Source organism: Rutilus rutilus, assembly GCF_951802725.1.
Source record: "Rutilus rutilus genome assembly, chromosome: 6".
Lineage (NCBI taxonomy): Eukaryota > Metazoa > Chordata > Actinopteri > Cypriniformes > Leuciscidae > Rutilus > Rutilus rutilus.
The window spans coordinates 31,769,744-31,797,576 of record NC_140214.1 but is presented as its reverse complement, the minus strand read 5'-3'; the positions used below and the strand labels follow the sequence as shown (position 1 = coordinate 31,797,576).

Genomic DNA, 27,833 nt, shown 5'->3' with positions numbered 1-27,833 from the left:
AGCCTGTTTTCACCATATGAGCATGAAACATTCCGATAAAAAGCGCCCGTTTGCCTTTTCGCTTTAAACCAAAAAGTTCCCAAGGGTGCTGAGCTAAGCCTCACCAACGTAGGCTACCTATAAAGAGTTATCCGTAAAGTAAGGAGGCTACATGAGAACTCAACTGGAGACGATCCAGTCCCGCTTCCAGCCAGACACAGTAGCAGCACGGACACGATCGAGCCCCTGGACTCTTTTGGGAAAGACGAGATTCGCGCTGTATTCACGTTCCGGGGTGTGAATGAAACCCTCTAGTGTTGGGCTGATATAGTGGAGAGCCGCAGTCGCTGAGCGCAGTGCTGTTGAATATCAGCAGAAGGGATGGAAGACGCTCAAATTATAGTGTTGCTCTAGTTTAGCGACAAACAAGAGAACTTTTGTAAGTGCTTTTATATTTTTAAGCAATTACAGTTGCTGTTGTGCTCTTATATAATATAAGTGGGCTGTTTAAGTTATTTTTTACACTTTAAATAATTTGGTCTTAATTTATTTATTTACTAATAACCTTAATTGTTCAAAGCATTATTTATTAATTATGTTAAATGTGCTCAGTTAATTAGCCTACAGCCTAAATATAGGATTTTCTGTCTAAATCAGGAGAAACATTTCAAATAACAACCGGTGCGTTCACAGGGCCATTATAACAGTATAAGGACATTTTCCTGGACAGACTTTTGGAGAGCTCTACATTGTCATTTGGCTCATGGCACTTCATGGCGATCAGCGATGAACACGACAGTCTTCAGTAAGTTTGATCGGTTGCGTTTTGAGGAGACCGAGCAGAATGTGGAGAGAACCAGTAGGAGCTATTTAGAGGTGATTGATGGACAACATTCAGATTTACTGACAAGCTACAAAGTGATGGATGGCACCGAAGCTCTCAAACACAGACGAAATGGGTATGTATGTGCTCCATTACACAAAATGACCATGCATGAAACAGTCTAAAATGTGACTGTCTGAATGTGATTCACTATTAGTTAATGTAGCGTTACCGTAGCTAATGGACACTTCCCCCACTCCATATGGATAAGTAAATATTCGTGAACAATTAATGTTTATTTATACTTTTCATATTTAAAAAAACGCAAGTGTTATCTCTGTTGTAAGTGTCATTATGAGAACGAGGCAAACCGATGACGATATTGAATATTTGTACGAGTTGGTGGTTTGTATACATGTTTTTTTTCTTTAAAAAGTTGCTGGCTTAAATTTTTAAGTACAATCAACTTAAAATTCATTAAACTGACTTAAAAAACGAGTTGAATCTTGTATAACTTATTGAAAAAAAAGTTTGCTTAACTTATTTTGATGAGTTAAAGCAATGTAAAAACATGTTGTCATACTTTATTGATCATAAAAAAATTACAGTGTAGGAAAGCAGTACAATATAGTTCTGGAATACTGGAAGTGAGATATTTCTTATCTTTGTACTTCTTACAAGGATACTATCATGGAAAAATAACAGAGATGTGCTCCTCAAACTCATACATTTTCTTTCTGTTACTATTGTGACCAGTCAGGCATCACTATACTATACTATACTAAAAATAGGAATGTTACACATACTTGGTCCACAGTGACATCTACTGCTGATTGTCTCGGTTCTGGATATTTACATCATCTAATTGGACATCGACTATTTTCTTTCAAATGGTTCATTACTTTGAGCAGCAATGCTCTGCACTTTGTTTACAATATCACTGGTCTCTTACCAGTCATGTAAAATGTTTGGATTATGCACTGACAGCGCAATAATTTGTGTTAATATAGTGCGGTGAGTGGAATGGATGCTTTGTTGACGGTTTGTCAAAACTAAAAGCTCTAAAAGCAACTGTATCTCCCATTAAAAGTCATTTTTGTTAGCTAGTTTTGCATGAAGAGATTCCAAAGAATCATTATAAAATCAGCAAAGTAATTGAGGGGGGAAATGATTTGTTAAGCGATAAATTATTTGTTGAGTTAAAAAGTCAGCTTGCATATCTTTAAGAGACTTGTGGTAAAGATGACTAATGATGTATATTCCCTGAATTTGCTGTGAAATTGCATAACAGCTAACTATGTTGGCTTTTAATAGAAATTAACAATATGTGACCCTGGACCACAAAACCAGTCTTATGTCTGTTTAATTGAGTTTTACACATCTGGAAGCTGATTAAATAAGCTTTCCATTGATGTATGGTTTGTTAGGATATGGCAATATTTGGTCGAGATACAACTATTGGAGAATCTGGAATCTGAGTGTGCAATAAAATCGAAATACTGAGAAAATCGCCTTTAAAAATGTACATTTCTGTTGCCGATTCTGCTGCATCCACTCACAAAAATACATTTTGTATATATTTAAGGTAGGAAATTAACAAAATATCTTCATGGATCATGATCTTTACTTAACATCCTCATGATTTTTGGCATAAAATAAAAATCGATAATTTTGACCCATACAATGTTTTGTTGACAAATACCCGTGCGACTTGTGACTGGTTTTGTGGTCCAGGGTCACATATGTGTAATGTATAATGAATTTTTTCCTCCACTGGCATTGCCGTAAACTTTTACATTTGACCTCAGCCAATCTGGAATCTAAAATTGTATCCTTGCCTCTCCGTGTTGTTTTTCCTGAGCAGCGGAGGGAAGGTTCGACACAAACGTCAGGCCCTGCAGGATATGGCTCGACCGCTGAAGCAGTGGCTCTATAAGCACCGGGACAACCCTTACCCCACCAAAACTGAGAAGATACTGCTGGCTCTGGGCTCCCACATGACCCTGGTCCAGGTGAGGGCCAAAACAAGCACACAGATCCGATCAGATCAGGAGGATTGCTATATGCTATGACAAAAAACAGGGGTTTACAGAATGTAGAAGTACAGATGTGAAATATTTTCTGATGTTAATAGTCTTATTAATACATTTTGAACAAACAGCATACACAAAAATGTACAATGCCATTGATTTGCAGCCACTGGTGGATTACAGCCCAAAAATGGGTAGCAGATCTGTTCTGAATTAAAACAATGCTAATGCAAAAAATCACAACTGCCTGTATAATATAAGCATAAAATGCATATTGCTAAGGGATGAGAAAACACTTCCCAAATACGTTTTGTATTTGACATTAAAGTCGACATTAAAGTCAACATGAAGCAGAAGTTCCCTTTTGTGACGTATATCCGAGAGAAACGGCTTCTCGAACTAGAAAAAAAGTAGGGCGGGACTTGATTTTGTCCATGGGAAATCGATTGGGTCATTGGATGGTTGTAGTTTGCTATTGGTCGATCTCATGTGAGTGACAGGTTGTCCCGCCCTCATGCCAGTAAACACGTCATCAGAAAAGAGAAGAGATGAGCTGCAAGAGAAAGGGGGAAGTTATTTTGATTAAAATGTATGAGGAAACATGAATTAAATAAATAAAAAAGTTATGACGAGCACGGATAAATTATTTTTAATAAATACTGCAATATTTAAAAACAAAAACAAAGAACTGTCCATTTTGATTTCATGGTGACTTTAAAGGCCACACAGCCAACTCTTTTGTGCAAATTCATCTGTCACTTTTTAATACTAATACATGTATTAACTTATAATACTACTAATAAAATAATGATAATATAAGTATTATTGATCTTCTTCTGTTATTTATAAAAGTAACTCTAAAATAACTAATTTATTAAACAGAGATCATGTCATTCTAACAGTTAAATAATAATCGAAATGCATTAATTTTATATGATAAACAATTTTGGTACTACGTTGAGTCATCACTCAATGTTTAATGCCAAATCTGGGCAAAAAACAGCTGGTCTTAAACAGTGGCATGAATGGAAAAAGTACATAAACCCTATATTAAGTGTCTTGCAGGCATGGCCATATCAACGTTATATAACCAAATTCTTTATCTGCACCTACCCAAGTGTATTCAACATTTTCAGACCATATGTATTTTAAAAGTGTCTTATTTGAAGGATCTGTTTTATCGCTCCAGAATTTCAACTGAATTTCAATGACTCTGACTTGGATAGATCTTTCTCTATTGTTGTTCGCTTCTGTGCTTTGGGTCAGTGTTGTGTTGCATGAACCATCAAGTTTAACATAACAGACAGATGTGCCGATGTTCTGCTGTAGAATTTCTTGGTACAACTTGGAATTCATTAGTCCTTCTGATTGTAAACTGTCCAAGCCCAGAGGCATCAAAACAGCCCCCACAATGTTATATTCCCACCATTATTTTTCACAACTGGGATGAAGTTCTGATGTTGGCATGCTCAAACTTATGGCAATTTTTTTAATCTTCACTGTTCATGAACCAGTGTTCCAGTAGTGCTGTGGAATAATCTTGAACAGTTGTGAGACAGGCACATTAGTGGTTTCCCCTCGTCTTTACTGTTTCGCTGATGGCAAATTCACACACATTATCAAGTGCACTAGTAATCTGCTGAAGCACCACTCATAGGAGCAACAATCATACTGAATTTCTTCCATTTGTAAACCATCATCTGATTATGGATGGACGGAGGACCAAGTCTGGAAATTCTTATGTAACCCTTCCAGTCTTATGAACTTCTACAGGTCTCTTTCTGAGGTCTACTGAAATCTCTTTTGATTGAGTTATATTACACACAAACAGAATCCTCTCGTATTGAGCAGGGTTTTTTGATACTGCAGAGCAGATCGGTCTAAATACATTGAAATACCTCCCTCTCTAACTCTTCAGGGTCACATACGTTTTTCATTGATGATCTGGGGCCGTATTCACAAAGCATTTTATCTTACCACTAGGAGTACTCCTAAATCGCACTAAAAGATTTTAGCTAGGAGTTTTCTCTTAAAAGTTATTCACAACGCCTTTCAGACCTACTCTTAGTAAAGAAAAATGACAACTCCTAAACTAAGAGTGAGTCTTTGTTGCTATGGATGACGTCATTACTCATGCACGAGCTTGACTGAAGTGACCACCCTGATTGGCTGATGATTGTAACGCGGGAATGATTCCAAACCCCTCCCCTACGATGATGATTGACAGGTGACAGGTCTGAGAATGCGTGCGCTACACAAGTAGTGCGAAGGACAGAAGATGATGAATAACTGAATAAATATAGCCTAAATGGATAAAGAGTAAGGAAAAACAAATAGCCTAGTAGCCTAATGAAACATATGGATTGATGCAATATCTTTGCAACATTATTGAATTAATCTGTCACTATATGCCTCTGCCTACGTTTGCATTTTAATTTGATTCACAATCAAACGTTACAATTAGTTTACATGAAATGAATGAGTAGCCTAGTTTTGGTTGTTGTTGGTGGCGTTATTGCATCCCTAGTTATGCCTACAATGCAAAATTGTTCCCTCGCGATTGGAAGCTCCTGTAGCCGCCATATTTCAAAACATCGCAACGTGAAATGCCACAAAAAGCGGTCTTAGTGAGTTAGGAGTCCTCTCGACTTCTTTTAAGCTGTCCCAGGCTTAGGTGCTACTTTTAGGGCTAAAATGCTTCGTGAATTACTCTTAGTCAAAAAAATTAGGAGTCCTAAAGTTACAAGAGACACGCCCATTATTTTTAGGAGTTGCTCCTAAATTCGCCAGTTAGGAGCTACTTTTAGCCTTAAAATTCTTTGTGAATACGGCCCCTGAAATGTTTAAACTATTGGTCCAATATATTTTATGGCACAGTAAAGCACCTCAGGGAGGGCAGGTTTGAAATTAATGAATATATCCTGACGAAGCCATTACTATGCACATTGTTACAGAGTAACTACATGCAATACATTTCTGCAACTGAAGCATGGGTTGCTTGAATAATGCATATAATACCTTGCTGCTTTCTACTCACTGAGTAGTACTCTACTCACTACTCACAACCTTATTTCTGCTGCTGACACACTATTTTAACTGTAAATTTTAGGGATGCACGATATATCGGCCACCATATCGGTATCGGATGATATATTTTCAGTTTTAATGTTATCGTTATTGGCCGTAAATTTGGCCGATATATTAAAGCTGATAAATAATGGATTATTTCCTTCAGCTGAGAAACTTCACTGTTCGGCGTGATGGTTTTAAATTGCGTGAAATATGATTGGAATCACTTCAAAAAGGAAAATATGGTTAAGTGCAACATGAGTCATATAGGCTACATACAATTATAATGAGAACATCATTATAATTCTGTGCTTGGGACATGGCTTTTAATGGTGAGACTTTTGTTTTTGTAATCAGGCTCTCAAAAAATATATATAAAGATTTGTGTTTATATTTATCAGCCAACATATCGGTTATCGGCTTTCAAATATAAAGAATTATCGGTATCTGCGCATCCCTAGTAAAATCGGAAGGATAGAAATATTCCATTGTAAAAGCAGGAATAAATTATTTAATTGTATGCATTGGTATGTGAATATTATTAATATTATATAAATAAGAAAACTGCAAGCAAACAAACGCAACAGTTTAATGGTAGCCCGACTCTGAAGAGTAAATGAATAACAGCTAGATTGACTGAGAACAATATGACTGTGTATTGCATCATTTTTTAACTACTCATTGAAACATTACACATGACAATGCAAGCAAGATAAACCAAAAGGTGTTCCTGATTTAACAGTTACGCATTCGTGTTTTTCAGGTCTCAAATTGGTTTGCGAATGCGAGGCGTAGGCTCAAGAACACAGTTCGACAGCCTGACTTGAGCTGGGCTTTACGTATAAAACTGTACAACAAATATGTACAAGGCAACGCTGAGAGACTCAGCATTAGCAGTGATGACGCGACATCAGATGGTGTGAGATTTACCTATTCTACACACATATTTTGATGTATTCTGACAAAATGCGGTAACTGTGATAACTAAAACTGTAAAACAAGATTTGTATATTCATTTAAGCATAAGGTGTAGTTACTGCATTTTGTCTTCACAGCATCAATATAGTAATTGAACCTTATTTTTATGTCAAGTTTTAGTTTGATGTGTTATTGTTCCACAGATGGGGAGAATCCTTTACAGATGCAGGCTAGTGAATCAGACTATAACAGACCCACGCACAAGAGCGTTATTCAGGACAGCCGAGGCAAAGTGGTGGGGCGAAGTACAGACCCCTCGGTTTGTGATGATTACGTGTCCCCACCAAAATACAAGAACAGCTTGCTAAACCGCTATCTGAATGATTCCCTTCGGCACGTGATGGCCTCGGAAAAAGTTATGGACTCTCGGAAGAGGAACCATTCCGGATCGTTTAGCTCCAACGAGTACGAGGACGATTTGCTCTCACCCTCATCAGAAGCTGAGGCAAACTTCACCTACCGTACAGGTAAGAGCGGTCACAGACTTTCAAGCTTCGAAATTGTACGAATGGAAAGAGGATATAGGTTGGCAAAAAAAAAAAAGTAATACATTTTGTATAGCAAGTAGCTGTGCATTTAAAGGAACACTCCACCGTTTTTTGAAATAGGGCTTATTCACCTTCTTTCCTACATTTAGATAGGTGGGCAAATGCATTTTTGTCTCAGTGCATGCATTGTTTTAGTTTGACAGGGTCGGCGCTAGCTTAGCTTAGCATAATGAATGGAATCCTTTGTTGCCAGCTAGCATGTCCTGAGTAAAAGTGATATAAAAATAAAATAAAAAAACACCTAATTACTTCTTGTGGCCTGCGTATTCACAACAAGTACAAATAGCGATGCAGATTAACACTAGGCGATTTCCTAGGCAGATATTGACTTGGAACTATATTAGGGGGAAGCACTGCTACTTGGGCGCAGAGATATCACGCCCATGTTGCAGTGCTTCGCCTGTGCTTCCCCCTAATATAGTCCTTAATATATAAGTCAATATCTGCCTAGGAAATCGCCTAGTGTTAATCTGCATCGCTATTTATACTCGTTGTGAATACGCAGGCCACAAGAAGTAATTAGGTGGGTTTTTGGGTTTTTTTTATATCACTTTTACTCAGGACATGCTAGCTGGCAACAAAGGATTCCATTCATTATGCTAAGCTAAGCTAGCGCCGACCTTGTCAAACTAAAACAATGCATGCACTGAGACAAAAATGCATTTGCCCACCTGTCTAAATGTAGGAAAAAAGGTGAATAAGCCCTATTTCAAAAAACGGTGGAGTGTTCCTTTAACCAAAAGTTTATTGTAGTATGTATAGGGTTAAAGAAATAGTTCTCCCAAAAATTGACATTATCATAATTTAATCAATTTCATGTCTTTGCAAACCTGTATGACTTTCAAAAGGTGTTGGGCATCATATTCACACTGCTCTTTGAGCGCCATCAAATTAGTCGACACAACTCATGCTCTATTTCAATAATGGCAACTCTCGGAATAGTTTTAGCATGTTATTAAAATATGCAGTGATAGGGGGTGCCCAGGACAGGTTTAAGAAGCACTGTGCTAATAGATACACAGACACGCTGCAGTGAGTATGTAATATCTGCTGCTGCTGCATGAATAGACGTACATGAATCCTGTAACAGATCTAGGCAGGTGGAGCTGGGGAGGTGGAGGGTTGCAGTGGAACTCAGTTGGCGCACTGCAGGACTATCCTACAGCAAACACTGAACCAGAATATTTAAACGTTTAGCAAGCAATCTCATTGGCTGCAGGATCAGCAGAGGCCAATCAGCTTGAGTCATGCGATAATGACATTTGCTTGCAGATTGCATGTAAAGGACCTATCATCCTGTGCCCTCTGTTTTATGACTGAACTAGAAATGTAAAGGCCTGTTTCATAGACAAAGCTATTTTAGGACTTAAGGGGATAAACTACAGTCATATAGACAACTTTTACAGTACTTATATATAGTCTGTTTTTTTGGATGTTGACAAGCCCTGGTCACCATTCTATTCCATTGTATGGGAAACTGCAGCATCAACACTATGCTAAACTTCTCCTTTTGTGTTTCACGAAAACGAGAAATTCACAAAGGTTTTGAACAACATAGTTGAACATTGCTGAAATATCAAGTTACTGTACTTGATGTGTTAACTTAAGATGGACAAAATTTGAGTGAATTACACTTTATTTCGATAGTCCACTTTAGACACTCTACTAACTATAAGTAACTTTGTAACTACAAAATCACATTAGAGTATTAGTAGACTGTCTGCTTAATATCTGCTAACACTTTATTGTGATGCTCCCCCAACAGACTATAAGTAACTTAGCAACTACGAGTCAACTTATTCCACTAACCTGAACCTTAACACCTAACCATAACCTAACAGTCTACTGACAGTCTATTATAGTCTACTAATACCCTAATGAGAGTTAGTTGACATGTAGTTGCAAAGTTACTTATAGTTAGCAGAATGTCTAAAGTGGACTATCGATATAAAGTGGAACCAAAAAATGGAGACAAATGCATTGAAAGATTTTGTGAATCCCATTAGAAATAATAATAAAATTGAATGTAAAGCTGCGGTTTCGTATGGCTTGATTGGTGAGTGGAACGTTCCTGGACTCTGTTCTGTCGTAGTAGGAACACCTGCTGATGCCTCATGAAAGCAAATGCTTTAGTGTTGCCAAAGGAGTTGAGTCAAATTCATCATTAACATAATTCCACCGCAACATTTCAAAATGTTCTACCGCTCTGTTTATTTTGCCTCTGTGCCCTTTTGGAATGGTCCCGTTTTGGGAAAATTTAGGAATGCTCTGCTTTTTTTTCCGTTTATGATGTAGTATTGCATGAGTGCATAAAAACATGCAGGTGTTTGTTATGAACATTAGCGTTCTAGCAATGCACTGCAAACAACATACGTTTATTTATAACATTATGGACTACTACAGAGCATAGCATGCTTTATGACGATTAATATGTTTTTGATATGGAAATTACGTTTTTTAATTCTTCTTTTAGATCAAATAGGCGTGTGTTCAGGATATTAGGCTCAGTACAATGTTGGAAGTGTCAAAAATGTTTAGGTGTTGACAAAAGCTGCCAACAAAATTGAGACATGGGTTAAATTGACTTTTGATCACAGTGTGTCCTGTTCAGAACAAAAACGGAAAAGCTTTTCTGTAATGCCTCTTTGTCCTGACTTTTGCCAACCATGATGAGGACATTAAAATTGACAGTGAAATACAGTACAAAGAGCAACATCTCGTTTAAAGACTGGCATTGCAAATTTGCTCAATGAATAAACCACAAAATCCCATGTTTAAGAAGTAGTTCATTCCAAAAATGAATATTCAATAAACGACATGGAAAATAAAAAACAGATATTCTGTAGAATGTTCAAGCTGCGCTTTTCCATAGAATTAAATGAATGGTAAATAAAAATAAGAATCATCATAGTATCCATACAAACTGTCTCCTTTCATGATAGCTTTGTGTGAGGAACAGATGAAAATCATTATTCACTGAAAATCTTCCCCTGCCCTGGAGTGTATTCTCATATGGCAGCTTAAAAATGTGTCATCACCAATATTCATGCCAAACAGCACTGATTCTCGTGTGTCTCATAACCAATCATAACCTAATTTGAATTTGCTCATAATGCACTAATGAGGTTTGAGAACATTCTTCTTAATTTGTGGATATTATTTTACATCCAGTCTGACAATCCTGCCTGGCATTCCTTATATGTCCTAAATGGACAAAAAAAGTCAATTTTAGTTTTTAAAAATTACAGTTCAGTCATTTCTTGGCAGTTATTTTGGTATTTCATCTTGCTCCTAATCTGCCATAATAAATGTATAAAGTAACTGCTCCCTCAAAGCCACTGTAAAACCAGAGGCTGTCAGGAATGTTTCCTTCATTCCAAGAAAGCAGCAGTTCAGTTTCTGTCGTTTGTAGATTTGTACCATTGTGATGCCATCATTGACATTCAAACTTTTGCTTGATTAGCTGTAATTATTTGACTTCGTTGATTTTTCACGTTGTGTTCACAACACATCAGTCAGTGCTGAAATGTCATTGTATCAGTGAAGCGTGCCTGTGACCTCGAGACAGTTCCCTTAGATGAAAAACAAATGGTTTTCCACATAAATATCATAAAGCAAAAAGGTCAATATTTTCACATCATAACTCTGTAGTTCGGAACGGATCATATGCTCTGCTACTGATAGCTGTGAGAATGGTGCTTAAAAGCTTGTGATCAAATTTTAAAGGAGACAAGGGAACATTTACAAGTATTTTGGCCATTATAAGTCACACAGAGGTTCTGCGATGACATAAAAAAACGGTAAAAATAAGCAAAATTGGGCTTGTTTTTGTCTTAGACTAAAATTATTTGGAGATGCAGTCCCAGACAACAACATAGTGTCTGCATGGATCCGGCCCACATCTGGTACTCGTGGAATCCACACGTACCAGATGTGGGCCGGATCTGGGCCGACACTATGTTGCTATCTGGGGTGAGTGATTTAAGTTTAAATTGAAATGAGAACTTACTTTCTTTATGTATGTTGTTTGTCTTATTATGGATGTATTTGTCTATGTAATATTTGATAATAAGCCCAGTTTCACAGACAAGGCTTAGAGTAAGCCAGGATTAGGCCTTAGTTCATTAAGGACATTTAAGTAGCTTTTATAAACGGGCATTATAAAGAAAAACACATCACTGGTGTGCATCTTGAGACAAAACAATGATTGTGACATATTTTAAGATATACGTCAGTGCAAGTTCCTTTCAGTTAAAACAGCTCAATAATGCATTTTAGTCTGGGACTAGGCTTAATCCTTGTCTGTGAAACCGGCCAATAAGGTAATGGCATTATCTTTTTCTTCTGAAACAATAGCAGATGTCACTTAGGTCACTTTGGCTTTTGGATCATGTCGACTAAGTGCAAACAATCTACTCAGGCACTGTTTCTACATTCATTCAGGCTTTTGCATTCAATCCAATCAATTCCTGATTGATAAAAATCTTTTTCCCTCATCAAATATCCTGTTTTACTTGAAAATATATAACATTAGAGAAGTAAAATGGGTTGCGACTATTCATGTCGACTTTAAATGTGAGTTTGTTGAATTTTCCAGAGTAAAACCACCATGTGGCACATGCTAGCTGGAAATATTACCCTGCCACATATCTGAAATATTTTTGGAATATAAGGAGATTGATTTTTTCCAGTTACAATTCAATTAAGAGACAGATTTGTTAAGAAAACACAGTACAGTTTTATCAACCTTTTTCTATATTTGTTTTATATTTTGATCTCAGTTTATAGCTAATTTGATTTTGGCTAATAGAGCCTTCCTGTTTTTAGCCTGAGGAACTGGTGTTTTTCCTTAGGTTAAGTCAATCCGAAGCATCTGTGGACAATAGAAGTGAAGTTAAAAGATGACAGACATTCAGTAGCACACAGGAACCAGAGCCAAATGATTTATTAATGGTTTATAGTAGTTCTTGGCACCAATACTGCTTGAGAAATCCGAGTTGGAGATGTTTTAGGCAAAGAAAATTAAAAATAGCGTTTTGTGTGCTCATGCCTGTCGTCCAATTTTCCCTCTCACAGCTCCCATAAGAAAGATTTGTCTTTACTAACCTCGATGCTTTCAGCAGAAAAGAGAGACAGCTTCACTATTACAACACGATTTATGTTGAACAAAAGAACGATATTAATTTAAACTGATTCCAAAGGATGACTGGGAAAATAAGTATATGATGTCCATGATTGTTTAATGGATGGATCTCAATTTGTTTGAGGTGTCCTCCCTCATCTAACCAAATATGATCTTTCCTGTCATTCATTTTGCGTAGACGGCAACATTAAATAGCTTGTGAATGTCGATGTAGTTTATCTGCAAAGGAAATCTCACAAAAGTTGAATTCTAGTTTGTTGCTTAGTCAATATTTCTCAGTCTTTCATTTCTTCCAGTTAGTTACTAAAACTTAATTTATCAAACTCATCATTTAATCACCCTCATGTTGTTCCAAACCCATATTTCTTTCCTCAAAAGGAGACATTTTAAAGAATGTGCTGGTCGTTCTGTTTCATGCAACTGCAAAGAAGTTTTCAAGCTTCATAAAGAACCATTAAAGTGTGATAAAGGTTGTCTATATCACTCATGCAAGTCTTTTGAAGCTTTATTTGAAGAACAGATCAAAATTTACTTCACCACCCTTGTCGTTCTGACAGTCCGTGAGAGAATGGGTCATAAATAAGTCAGATCTTTGCAATTATTCAGTTGATCCGGTTCAGAAAAAAGATTTATTCACGAACATCGAACATTAATCGAACATAATGTGCCTTCAGAAGACATAGAATATAGAGCACAGGTTTGTGAACTACTTTTATAGTGCTTTTGCATTCTTTTTGAAGCTTTAAGTCTCCAATCCAATGCAATTGCATAGAAAAAAATCTCCTTTTGTGTTCAACAGAAGAAAGAATGTCACACGAGTAGAACGAAATGAAAGCAAAACTTACAAGTTTTCTTACATTAAATACTAGTTTTCTAGTTGAAAGGACTAGCAATCCAACATATTTTTCCAAAATGCCACTCTTCCAGCTTCAGGTACTGTATATAATGGTCAAGCTTGATCATCTTCAAGTCTATAAACGGATGAGACAATAACAAGATTAAATGGAGATGTTATGTTTGACTTTTTGCTCAGGCTGATACTCCCTGAATATAACCAATTCTTAACCAGAGCTGTTAATTCTGCGCCTAATAATAGTTTGAGACAGATAGTAGATATGTTTTCATCCACCTATTTTAATGCACATTTTGGGATATCACATAAAAAAAAATGCTGGATGGGAACTGCAAGATCCACATCAATTCTAAAAATGCGCATAAAAAAACGTATGTGCTCAATTGAGTCCGAATTTTTTTTATCTGACAAGAAAACATGCGCATAAACAACGACGGAATCACATTTACCGAATAAATTCCTTGATGCGCATCAAACAATTCATGTGACTTTGCGATGGGATGGCAAAACTGGACCAACCAGCTTCTGAAATGCCTGAGCAAAGTCTGTCTGACACGACTGTGTTCCCAAACAGCAGACATCCACCTCCCAAAGCAAGATAACATGACCGCTTTTATTGCGTTTCGTCTGCGCGCTCAGAGGCACAAGTAATTTATTATAGGCTATACGAAAATGATTATATAAAGTGGCTTCTCCTATTGCAGGTTTTTCTCAGTGATACAGTATTTTGAGGCAGTTTATCAGGAAGTGACGGTTTTGTTCTCTTCACCTCGCTGGATGGAAATGCGACTTTATTCGTAAATGTTTTATGCAAAATGCAAATTTTGCGCAAAAGTTAAATTCACAACTTTAGATGAAAACACTAGAGTGACATCTTTATTTTCATGTTGGGTAAATTGTTCCTTTTAAGTGCCCCATCGTGCTATTTTTTTAGGTTCCTAATTTTGTTTCGGAGGTCTCCTACAATAGGTTTACATGCATCCAAGGTAAAAAAACACTAATTTTCTCATAATATACATTCCACATCACCTTATTTCTCAAAGAGTCTGAAAAGTTGGGGTCTGAGATGGCTTAGTCTGTTGTGATTGGTCTACTCTGCTCTGATTGGTCAGATTGCTCAGTCTGTTGTGATTGGTCTACTCTGCTCTGATTGGTCAGATTGCTCAGTCTGTTGTGATTGGTCTACTCTGCTCTGATTGGTCAGATGGCTCAGTCTGTTGTGATTGATCTACTCTGCACTGATTGGTCAGATGGCTCAGTCTGTTGTGATTGATCTACTCTACACTGATTGGTCAGATGGCTCAGTCTGTTGTGATTGGTCTACTCTGCACTGATTGGTCAGATGGCTCAGTCTGTTGTGATTGGTCAACTCTGCACTGATTGGTCAGATGGCTCAGTCTGTTGTGATTGGTCAACTCTGCACTGATTGGTCAGATGACCCAGTCTGTTGTGATTGGTCTACTCTGCACTGATTGGTCAGATGGCTCAGTCTGTTGTGATTGGTCAACTCTGCACTGATTGGTCAGATAGCTCAGTCTGTTGTGATTGGTCTACTCAGCACTGATTGGTCAGATGGCTCAGTCTGTTGTGATTGGTCTACTCTGCTCTGATTGGTCAGATAGCTCAGTCTGTTGTGATTGATCTACTCGGCACTGATTGGTCAGATTGCCCAGTCTGTTGTGATTGGTCTACAGTGTGCGTCGGAAAGCGTAACGCCTTTTACCATCTGAATTTTAAGCTCTTCCTCAGCACTTGATACACAAACAGTAACAATTTTAACTTTTCAAAAGGATGAGGACTCAATTGATGTGCATGCGTAGTGGATTCGCAGCACTCAAAACATCGACATGTCGACATCACAAACCAAAATCTTCCAGTCTCAGCTACAACTACAGGGCGGGTCAAAGTAGACATTGTTCACGGGCGGCCAATGAAGACCCATAGGCTGGCATTATGCAAATGTGATACATTGTTGTGCAGGAATGTAAAAGGAAGTAAGAATATAATTACTAATGACTCATTTTCAGTTCAGAATCGATTCTTTCTTTTAGGAGACAATGCCTTTATTTGTCATGCTCTTTAAAACTTTGCAGACCTTTTACATTCACAAACAGCTATAATACACACTGCATGAAAGGTAATATTCAAAAAAGCATAATAGGGGCACTTTATCGCAACTTCAGAATCATTTAAATAGTCATTAGCTAAAGGAAAGGGTGTAATAATTTTAAAATGCAAATCAGTTGCAGAGTGGTGGAACAACGTGTCTGTTTCTGACACAGAGCAGATATCCTTTTTCCATCTCGAGAGCGCAGGGGAAGCATAATTGCATTTGTGTTGGCCTGAGCGCATGAATGTGGCTGTAGGCACAGACTGCGGAGCTCCACTTAAATCTCCCCGAGCTCGGCAAACACCCTCTTATTCACCCATGTACAAGCACACGTGAAAACACGTTCGCACGTCCATTCCGTCGATATGGGGAGAGAGGAGCTCAGGGACGTTTCATCAGCTGCAGAAACGATGTGCCAACTTTTAGCAAAGTAGCTTTTTTTAAAGTCCAGTTAATAACTCATTTCACCTAACTGTATTTTCAGTGACGTTGGACTGTGGCAAGCGCCAGAGCGATAGGTAAGAATGCTGTTGACTAATGAACCATAAGGTTTTTAGGTACTGCTAAAACTCCTCATTAACCATTTCCTCTCAATTTGGCAACAGCGGCGCTCGTAAAGGTGGCGGAGGAGGAAATAATGAGACTTACTGGAAAGAGCTCCACGCCGCCATGGCCCTGACCAACCTGGCCCAAGGGAAGGAGAGCGCAGCGCCCAGCACCACCAGCTGTATCATCCAGAAGTCTTCCCATATAGCGGAGATTAAGACTGTCAAAGTGCCCGTGCAACCCCAACATTAGTGGCGAACAGACTGGACAGCGGTCTGTACTACCTGAACACTTGACTATGTACTACATGCAATAATTTAGTTGAAAATGATCCACAGCAGCCTTTTCTGAGAGGAAAAATACATGTTGACCAGTGTGCCTATGTTTTTTTTGTTTTTTTTTTACCACTGTCTGTTGAAAAATGACGCAGAAAAGAGAGTTTGATGTGTGGACGGTCACTACCACTAAACACAGAAGCACAAAAATCGGACTCTTTCTGATTTATAATGTCATCATTTCTGAAATGCAGTGGCTAAAATGTAATATATTCATCATATATGTATTCATTTTCCTAAGTTATGTTCATTTTAATTCTAATTGACACAGGATTATTGTCATCCTATGGCAATGGCATATAAATGTGGATTCTTGTGTTTTGGTTTGGCAGGTATGACATATAGAGGAAGTTTATTTCCTTTTTTTTTATTTTATGGATAGCTTTTAAATTCATGTGTCATTGCCTGTGAAGTTTATCATGCAAAACAGAGTCAGTTGAGAGCAAATAAAAGTTTCTCAATAAAATACAGTTGCGCTTTGATAAAATTTGCTCATCTCTGTTTGTTTTCTATGGAAGCCCATTTCCGTGGAGTATAAAAATAGAAAAGGTAATTGTGAGATAACATAAGAAATGAAGTCACATTGTGGGATAAATTATCAAACCGTATTATATAGTTACATTATGAGAAATAAACATGCAATTGCAAGATATTGCAAGAAATACTGTACATGACGTAAACATCGATATGCCAGGTTTTTATGAAAAAAAAAAGTAATTGAATCATACACTCGACCTTCGTTTAAAAATGTTGTGAACATGACTACTATAATTAGGGGAGCAAAATTACACAAGGAAATTTCTGTGGTAAAATATTAATAATAATAATAATATCACACTCACATTCGAGTTGAAGCAATGTTATTTTAGTATTATTTATATAATATTATAGTACCGTATTTATTAATATTTCGAATTAGCTGGTTTTTTTTACTATTAATTTTACATTTAATTGTAGTAAATATTGTACTTACTTAAAGCTTAAGCAATAATTAGAAATGCAACTAACTAAAATAAACTTTTTATCTAATGCTTATATTTTATTTCAGCTATATTTTTTATAAAAAAAATATATATATAGTTAACACTAAGATGAAGTTGTCATTATTAATAAAAAGCAATAACCCTTTTTTATTAATTTTTATTTTATTAATTTATTTTTTTACTGCGTGGCAGAAATGGACTGCCATAATTTTCACCTAATCCAGTGTGGAATACTCAGGGTCGAAAACAACTAACACTCTGATAAAGAAATAGCACTGTCCATGCCGAAACAGTTACCACTGACATCTGCAAAGAGCTCTGCTGTTCGTTGGCCATGTTGGATAAGCATTTGCATTTCAGTTATGTACCTGATAGCTCTTCTAGATAGGCTGTTTGAGCAGTCCGTTATGTTCGAGTCTTGCTGGGTGCATTAAAACGGTTCAGCCAGCAGTAAGAATGTGGAGTTGAATATACAGTCTTGCCCTGTTATATCTCCGTACAGACCTGACCACATGCTCTGTGTTTTGCTCTCCAGTCTTATTTCTCCCCACCTATGCTTCAAGGAAGACTGGCTTACCCTCATCTAGAATCATTCAGTGGTCAAACGCACCTGCTGAATCAACACAAAGAGCCCAATACAAATAGTAAAACACCTCTAACTGAAACGGAGAGGGAGCAGGAGACGGCGTAACATCGGTGGAAATCTGTTGATTTTGATGTAGTTTCAGTTCCAGACTTCCAGGCATCATGAGGGCCATAGAGATGGTTATTTAACAGTTGAATTCAGTGCTTATGGAATCTGATTGTTTCTTTACCAGTGCATTGAGTGAACTTTGGACAGATCCTACCACACACGACATCAAAATCACAATTCGAAATTACGGTAACACTTTATTTTACAGTGTCCTTGTTACATGTACTTACCATAAGAGTAAATTATGCATAATTACATGCAATTAACCCTCAACCACATCCTAATCCTACCTAATTATTATTACTCAGTACTTAAATTTATAAATACACTGTAACAATTACACCTTAAAATAAAGTGTAACCGAAATTGCTTGCTGTACATCTACAAAATCATTTAAGGCAAATTCTTTGTAAAATGGAGATTTGTCGATATTTGAAAAGCTTACAAATTGAAGTTGCATTGAAGGCATTTTCTGAAATGTACTTTTTAGATTTTTTTTTAAGTCCCCCTGTAGTCAATAATTGTATCCCTTAAAACTCATCTTTGATCACAAAAATGACATATTTAAATGTGAGGAAAAATATTCATGCCTTAAAATAGCTTGAATGTAACTGTACACCCTTGCTTCATTTAATATACGCAGATCATGAATATGCTAATTAGCCCCACCTCCACTCACTCGCACCAGCTCAGAGATCCACTCGGTCAACTTTACTGTAGTGAACGCTTCACAATGGTGTCGCTCTTTACAACGTCGGACACATAACGATAATTCATATGATTATCCTTTTGCTTGACTACGTAATCAAACAGCTAATAATGTGTTGCTAGTGTTAGGACAATCTTAAGACAAGTACCCTTTTACAAACAAAAAGCAAAATTTTGGATCCATAAATGGATCATAAATTTGGAACTGCATAAATATATTTCTTGAGACCCCAGGCCTTGACTAGGGGTGCATAATAAAGACAGATCTTTTTTTTTTTTTTTTCTGACATGCAGAGTCCCATGTAATCAGTTGGATGAAAGGAAAGATGACCATGATCCTGATGAGTGACCTGAACTGCCACACATCAGTGTGAAAACTTCTGACATTTGTTGTGATTAGCATGTTCATTGTATATTTCAGAGTTTGTGTGTGTAGTGCACAGTATAGAAACATTTCATGTATGGCCTGTTAAACTAATATGGAGCTGTAGGTATCAATTTCCTGCCTCTATGTGAGTGCCACAGACATGCATGCGCATCTGGACTTCATTTACTACAAGCTACATACTAATAATGAGGATACTAGAGTTTCGAACAGACATTCATAGACTTCAAAAGACACTATGCGGTGGCAAAACAAGGTATAAACACTTCTACAAGTTAGATACTTTGATGCAAAAAAAATTGTAAGACATCATTTCTCCTAATTTCCACTACATGACACAAAGTGATATACAGACTAGGGGGGGGGGGAAAGTATAAATAATTTATGCAGACAGAACTGCTGTATGTGAATTTAATACCCATGAATTATAAGAGATCCTAATTAGGGTGCTGGTTAGTGTTTGGTTTTGTGGCGACAGGAAGTCATAAGCAATTCTTACCATGAATGAATAAATCTCTCTGCAGGAGAACACACACCTCTATTAGAGGCGAAATGAAAGTCAAACATTTTAAGCCTTTTGACCAAGATATGTTTATAATTAAATTAAATGACCAATTTGACCATGTGCCACTGGCCATTTGGACTGGCTACAATAACACTCTCTCTACAGAATCATAGTGAAAGCCAGTAGTGGAGTTCATGTTAAACATGCAGATCGAATAAATATTAAGGCATAACCAATTCTTCCCCGTGTCGAGTCCATACGCGAATCGAATCAAGAACGAGTCACAGGAAGGATTTGAGATTAAAAGCAAACATGAACAGTGGTTTTTTTTTTTGGTATCCATTCACATTCAACTAGAAAAAAAAAAAAAAAGAGTCAGAGTAAAACACAGTGAAGTAAAATGGATCATCCCATGTGTTATTCAGACAAAAGCCATCATATATTACATTATTTAAACATGCTTAATGTATCTCAACTCATCAGACCTGCAGCTAAACAGCGTTTCATTGACAATCGTGTGAATTACGCTTCAGAACAGCTGCTGAAGACGCATTATTTACAAAAGAATGGGTCAAACTCTTCAAAAAGGTAGAATCATGTTAAGCAATATTACTAAGGCCAAATATGATTTAAAAAATAATAATAATACAGGATGAAGAATACGGATTTAAATAAAAAGCAAGGGATTAAAATGTGAGCAGCAGAGAATATGTTAAGCAATAAGCTGATGAAATGTAGTACAGGTACAAAGGACATTTGATGACTATCATGTTGAATCAGATCCTGCCGTTTCTCGGCCCCGCCCCTCCTGTAATCCCATTGGCCAACACACATCAGGTCAAAGGTGGTGCTCCCATTGAGGGGGAAGCATGTCAGCTCTGTCCTCAAAATCTGGCCTATTTCAACATGCTCAGGTTGTAACCTTCAACAGGACTTCTTTTACATAAACGGTTTACATAGGCTACAGGTAATGTCGCTCTGTGATGCAATAATTGAGAAATAACATGACGGAATACTGGGACTCAACGACAACTGTGAGACAGAGAGTGTGCAAACTGCAAAGGTCCCTTTGACCAGCCCTAAGGGAGCAGACCGTTCCCCCTCAGAGGAAGCTCTCCTTCAGAAGAATCTCAGTTTGTGGTTGTGTGTGTGTGTTAAACCAGAGAGCAGTATCCCCCACAGGCACCCTGACGCTGCTGTTCGTGATCGGACAGCACAACCCCGTGGTTCTGGAGGCTGCTCTCCCAGAGTCCCGGCGTCTGCAGGATCTTCTCCACCAGCTCTTCAAAGGCACACTGGACCCCGTCCCGCGTCTTTGCGCTGGCCTCTGTGATAATGGCGCCACGCGTGTTACGATGGATGGGAGAGATAGAGAGAAGTGGTGAGGTGACTCATCAGAGTAAGAATTATGTGACAGTCACAGTTTAAGAGTGTAAAAGTGAAATGATGACATCAGATTGCAAAAGAAGAATGACATCAGAAAAATCCATTATACCCCAAAATCTGACATATGCTACTCAGAATGAAATACTAGTATACTGTGCTGTATATACTCTATACGGCCTACAATAATAAAAAAAAAAAGTATGTGAAATAGTATTGTCCTCTGCAACCTCAGCAAGTCCTGCAAGTGGCATCCATTTATCTCAGAAAAGAAAATTTGGATTTTGGCATTCAAAATCAAATACTGGCTGCCTCCGAAATCGCATACTCTTGAGTAGGTACTTATTTTGAATAAGTAATTACTTCACGTTAGCTTAAGTATGTACTATATAGTGTGAAATGTATGGATGCTTGTTTCAGCCACTGGATAAAACAAAGGTAATTGCAACTTTTTCTCTCACAACTGATTCATTTTCCTCGCACTTGCGAGTTTACATCAGAATTATGTGATAAAAACTCAGAATTGCGTGATATAAAGTCGCAATTGCGAGTTATAAAGTCAGAATTGAGAGATATACACTTGCAATTCTGAGAAAAAAAAAGGATTTTTTCCTCAGAATTGGACTTTAACTCACGATTACGAGTTTGTATCTCACAATTCTTAGAAAAGAAGTCAGTAACTTGTTAAAGTTCTGAGGAAAAAGACTGACTATTTCTCGCAGTTGTGACAAAAGTCAATTATCTTTTACAATTTTTTATTTTGTGGCGGAAACAAGCTTCCATAGAAATGTGAATGTGTGTATTATTAATGTAATCTGGATGTACTACATTCGCCATGTTGTCATTATCACGTGGCCTACCATTGTCAGTTGTGTCGCATCACTGTCATTCGCAAATCCTCTCCCGTGGACTCATGGGATAGTAAAGTGTCCATCGTATGCACACTTCAGAATCTCGCCGGAATAATAAGTAGATCATCCAGGGTCTTTTTGTCTACTCTTGTTGTCTTGTGAATTCAGACATGATTCTTTTGTCAAATACTTCTTTGCCCACTATATAGTAGGGAAGTATGCGTCTATAAACAGCTGATATGAATTCCAGTTCATTCACATTGAGGGAAATAGAAGGACAAGTCAAGCACATTGCATTGTGGGATATAGTACCCAGCAGTCCCACTCTGCAGAGCATAGTAGCATTATAGAAAATACTTCTTATGTTCCATGATCGCTCCAGGAACAAAGAGTCAATGACTATTTCAAGGGACCAGTTCAACACAAATTCACTTTTTATAACTGAAAGCCATTTTGATGTTTGCAACTTTATTATTTCAAAGGGACTGGAAAATATAAATAAACTCCTGGCAAGACAGAATTGGTTGGACAAAGACAGATCATCATGCTCATCCACATCCTCCGATGGCTAACGGTGCCAAACAAGCAAATTAAGATTCAGAGAGACTCATCCAAAACTTTCAATCCACCTGCAAACAAAACGAATGATAATAAAGAGGAAACATACCGATAAAGAGCATAGAGTGTTTCCGTGCGAACTTCAAGCCTTCGTTCCGGTCTACTTCACGGTTGTCCTGAAACAGAGAGGGCTTTCTGATTAGAATTAGAATCCACCCAAAGACAAAGCAACTAAAGAAAGAAAACTCCCAATCTCAAGCACATATCACTTCAACACTTCACATTCCACTTCTTTTTCTGTCTTGCACAAAAGAAAGTCATTCATGATGGTGTGTTTTTATCCCTTCAAGACACTGTTAACAAGCTTTACAGCTGTACATCAAAACATTGTATCAAGCAGGTTTACGTTCAGAATATTAAATAAACAAACCTTGTCAATTTTGTTCCCCACAAGCATTTTAACCAGGTCATTGCGTGTACAATATGTCTCCAGCTCGTTGAGCCAGTTCTCAAGCTTTGTGAACGTGTCCCGCCTAGTAACATCATACACTAAAAGAAGAGAAAACAGTGTCAATTTCACATTCAGAAGCTAGTGTGGTTTTGAGAGTTAATATCTAAAGGATAACGAGGTTTTGCGATAAGAACCGCCTAACTGTACATTATTCTACTTATTACATGGCTACTAACCAAATAAATACATAAATAGACAAGATGGCCTGCAGAACTCTTGACTGACGGCATAAAGTCATATAATAAATAATAGAATCAATTATGCAAAAACACTAACCCAAAATGACACCCTGGGCTCCTCTGTAGTAGCTTGGTGTTAGAGTTCTGAACCTCTCCTGACCCGCAGTGTCCTAAAACACAAGTTGTTCATGAGGATTTCTAAACAGATCTACAACACTTAATTCTACAAGGTCTGGTAGTGACATCTAGTGGAAAAAGACAGTATTGTAAAATTGTAACAGTGACAAACATTTGAGCCACTACATCCCTTGATTGAGTGTTGACCAGATGTACAGCATTTCTAAAACTCCTCTAAGACAGTCATCCAGCACTCACCCATATGGCCAGCTTTGCTCTGTTGCCATCTATTGCAATGGTTTTCACTTTAAAGTCCACACCTAAATCAATCAATGAAAAAAAATGACAAACGTGCATTTTAAATAGTGGTTCAACAGATCACAAAACTCACGGCTCAGATCATATTACGGATTTTGTGTCACGGATCGGATCAGCAAGAAAAGAAAATAATCGGGGGGTTGGGGGGATATAACTTTGCTTAAATCTATTACTTAAATCACACTTTAAGTACGTCGATACCACAGCAAAAACTACTAGCCTAACTAATACATTTCAAACATTGAAGGCAAGTGAACAGTCAGTAATAAAAATAAGAACAAATACACTAATAATTTCAAACATAGATAAATACAACACAACAAAGGTACAAATAAAAGTAAGCCTCGGGTACAGAAATGTAGTAATTAGGCCTAATTGTAAAATAACACTCTAGTGTTCACTGTATAAATGAAATATTATCAAAGAGTCATTGTTTTGTTGTTTGCTTAACATTAATGACAGTCTGTATGATCAGGGATTAATAGGCTGCTGTCACTTTAAGAGTGAATGCATGGATCCAATATAATGATGCACATCCGAACCGTTTTTACGTTCTCTTAAAACTTAACCCTAGCCTGGCTAACGTCAGACCTCGTCTCATTGAGACGTGGTCTGGGAACCACATGTTCATTTTCTCGTATTTGAGGCGTGGTTTACGAATGCCCAGAGCCGTTTATTGGGCGCTACGAATGTCTATTAAATTCGCCTGTACGTAGCTCATAGCCAATCGTTTCAATTATACCAGATGACGTATGTAGAGCGACAGAAATTCGACGAGGAAGAAGACGATGGGTCAGAGATTTATGTGCACACGATGGCGTTCAGCGACTATTGCCGTTTGTGCAAGACAAACATGAGGGTAGAAGGTATATATGGACACATATGATCCATAGATATAAACAAACTGCTTCGGTGTGTCGCATAGACGTCGTCATCGTCTTGCTGCTCCCTCCCCATTCTGTGATTGGTCCCCTCGCTGAGGTGAAAAACTGGTCCATGGAATCCAGGCTGCCTAGCAGCGTGAATAAAAGGCAGCATGGGGAAACCCAGGCTAACTTAACCCACCGTGTTCAAGAGAAGACTTGATGAGACTGTAATTTTGACAGTATTTTGCTGCGAATGTGTGTACATTTTGGCAAGACAAAACACAAATAATAAACTTTCGCTATGATGGTTAAAGTCCCCATGAAATCAAAATCACCGTTTTTTGGCTTTTAATATGAAAATGTTAGCCTTACTGTTATCTATAAGCTAGTGTGCTCCAAAACAATGACAAAATTCGCATTTAGGAGATAAAAGCGTTCAAAAGATAGTCTCTCACTTCCGCCAATATGGATCAACAAGTTTGATGACATCACTCTGCACGTCAGCTTCTTATCAGATTTTCTGTCCAATCAAATGCTCTCTAGAATCTGAAGCTCCGCCCCTTACATTATAAATAGACGCTGAAGCTGCGGCTGAAATCGGTCACTTGTTCACACATTTACTAAACGATATGGAGGAGATAAGGAGGAGAAACGGTTAAAGATTAGAAGGGAACTGAGGCTTCACCGAGCTCAACTGCTCTGGCCGAACTGTGATAATAGCCTAAACTAAACTCTATCAGCTTTATTTAAAAAAGGGGGAGGAGCTGTTCTATATGCCCCGCCCTAACTTCCTGTTTCAGTGGAAATTGCATCAACATTGAATAATGCTTTGAGTTTCAAGACACTTCAATGGGCCTTTAAACTTTACAGTAATCCGCGAATCACATGCATGCCGAACTGTGGGGCCTGGACCGTACGGATCAACCACGATCCCTTTAACTTTAAAGTACGCTCTATTTTCACACGGATTAAATTACATTAGTTATGGAGGTAAAACTAAATATTCTAACAAGACTTAGTAAGATTTTGTTTTTAAGCGCATTAGTTTTGAGCATTAACTGATTACAGGCATGTTAACAATGTGTGGTTATTATCTGTAAAATGTACAAGCACTCATGTGTGACTCACCAATGGTTGCAGCTAATTCTGGGTCGAAGGTGTCATCTGTGAAGCGCAGGAGCAAACTGTGGACAGAACGCATACATAGAAGCAAATTAGCATTAAGATGACAAATAATTCTTGTAATTAAGTATTATATGAGTCTCATATTGTTGGTATCTTATAAAACTTAACTTTCTTTTCTTGAGAACATGACAATAATGAAGAGGACATTTACTTTCCCTTTGGACATTTACGTTTACTCTGGTCACCAATTTAGCCAAGTCACTTTGTCACGATAACTAGGCATGTTTAAAGTGCCATCTGTTCACACAGCAAGTATTTGACCCCTCTTATTTAAACTCAGTCTAAGGCCTTTTAAGTATTTCTAATGGTAACTGCCACAAAACGAGCATATAGCATGACTGCTACAGGAACAGCTGCCAGCTAACACCGCTGCTCTGCTTTTATTAAATATTTAAAGGGATGCGGCAACAACAGTAACATTATACGAAGTATTCATTACCAGCGTGTTTTAAAACGTCAAAATAATTAAATACATATGCTTTACTGTTGTAATGCTAGCAATTTAGCCCTGAAACAAGAAAACAACACCACATCTCAAAATACCACGAGTGGGACACGGTGCCACTTTTACTTCTGTTCTTGAGTCAAAAACAACATTTACGGGTAAAGTTTAACGGCTGAACTGAATTGGCTGAGTCTGGGCTCAGTAGACGGACAGGTAGCGTTAGTTTAGCCAAGCTTGTTGCTCGTTCAGACGAGGCTAACGCTATTTAACAACTCATCCTACTGGACGGACAAAGAGTAAACAACACATTCAGACCTCACCTTGATTTACCGACACCACTCTCTCCGATTATTAAAATCTTTAGAGTCGTTAACACGTCGTCGTCCATGTTGTGGCTGTTTACACTAAAGCTGGTTTAACTCGCGACGCGTTCACTGTTACTGATGCGCTGGAACTTCCGACTGGGCCGTGACGTCACGGGGATCGAGTTTGAGGTTGCGTAACAAGTCCAAACAAAACTGTTGAAATAACATTTTACTGAGGACACTAACTGGGGCTGGGCTACTTTTAATTCCGATGTCATAAATGGTGTTTATATAAGAAATATGAAGTGGAATAACTAATCATGAGGAATTTGCAGTCTTTGACTGAAATGCATGCCTACTAAACCAAGTATTGCACAACATAGGCTACATAGTCTTTAAAATAGACTATGGTGCACCCTGTTATAAAGTTGTTGTTTTTTATTCACAATTTCATACTTTAGTCCAGATGTGACAAATACTGCTGGAAATGGAATAACTAATCATGAGTAATGTAGCCTACTGACGAAATAAATCCTAAACTCTTAACAATACTGGCTTGTTATCAATAAAGCACTGCATGAGCCACAAGGTGAGATAAATGTCTATTGAAAAATACAAGTAACCCCGTTGGAAATTGTTTTTAATTCTGAAGTTTCATACTGATTCTAATAATAGATTTCTAAATGTTTTGTGAATGTGTGTGTGTGTGTGTGTGTGTGTGTGTCTGTGTTTAACCTTGTGAAAAATAAGTGTGCTAAATTGCATAGTGTGTGCACTTACAATCTTAAGTATACGTTTAAGTTTAAAAAAATGTACTTGCAGATAATATAATATTAATGAAATTAAAGGCCACCTAAGTGTTTTTAAATATAGAGTAAACTTTCATGACTGTCATAACACACTTAAGTACACTTTGAAAAAAATGCACTTTGTAATAATGTCAAATTAACCGCTTTACTTTAAAGTACATTTTAAAGCATATGTAAAGTACATTTTAATAATATTTTTCATGGTTTAAAGAAATAAAGTAGTAAAGTAACTAGTTAAGTACTTATGTATTCAATAATACATTAAAAGTAAATATATATTATTGTGAATGTATATTAAATTGCAACTTCATCGATACAGATGTTTAAATATACAAGTTTCAATAGAAATTACAATACAATTTTAGTTTACAATAAATGTTTAGAATGTTCATATAAAGATTACATAAAGATACTTAAATCCTACATAAATATGTAAAAAAAAGCACTCTTAAATTCAACTAATTGCATTTACTATAAATTTATCAGCGTTCGTTTCTGTTCTCATAGATGCAAGACCACGCTGAATGTTGTGAGTGTGTGTTAGAAATCAGGAATGGTGAGAGAACATTGTGCTTGGTACGTTTTTCGTCTTCAAAACAAACTTGGGTCTTCAGCCG

The 27,833-nt window shown here is 37.4% G+C and overlaps 2 protein-coding genes across 2 annotated transcripts; one reads left to right on the top strand and one right to left on the bottom strand.

The window, feature by feature from the left end:
• The first annotated feature begins 332 nt into the window (after positions 1 to 332).
• mkxb (mohawk homeobox b) lies at positions 333 to 16,897 on the top strand. The gene is made up of 7 exons (XM_084412460.1): positions 333 to 418; positions 673 to 938; positions 2,667 to 2,814; positions 6,665 to 6,818; positions 7,023 to 7,346; positions 16,018 to 16,051; positions 16,139 to 16,897. The coding sequence occupies exons 2-7, from the start codon at positions 766 to 768 to the stop codon at positions 16,329 to 16,331; spliced, it is 1,026 nt and encodes a 341-aa protein (XP_084268586.1). The 5' UTR covers positions 333 to 418; positions 673 to 765; the 3' UTR covers positions 16,332 to 16,897.
• Positions 16,898 to 20,085: 3,188 nt separating this feature from the next.
• Positions 20,086 to 26,650, bottom strand: rab18b (RAB18B, member RAS oncogene family). The gene is made up of 7 exons (XM_084412716.1): positions 26,423 to 26,650; positions 25,601 to 25,656; positions 23,547 to 23,608; positions 23,269 to 23,341; positions 22,912 to 23,030; positions 22,591 to 22,657; positions 20,086 to 21,016 (listed from the first exon to the last, which is right to left on the bottom strand). The coding sequence occupies exons 1-7, from the start codon at positions 26,488 to 26,490 to the stop codon at positions 20,844 to 20,846; spliced, it is 618 nt and encodes a 205-aa protein (XP_084268842.1). The 5' UTR covers positions 26,491 to 26,650; the 3' UTR covers positions 20,086 to 20,843.
• Between the last annotated feature and the right edge of the window lie 1,183 nt (positions 26,651 to 27,833).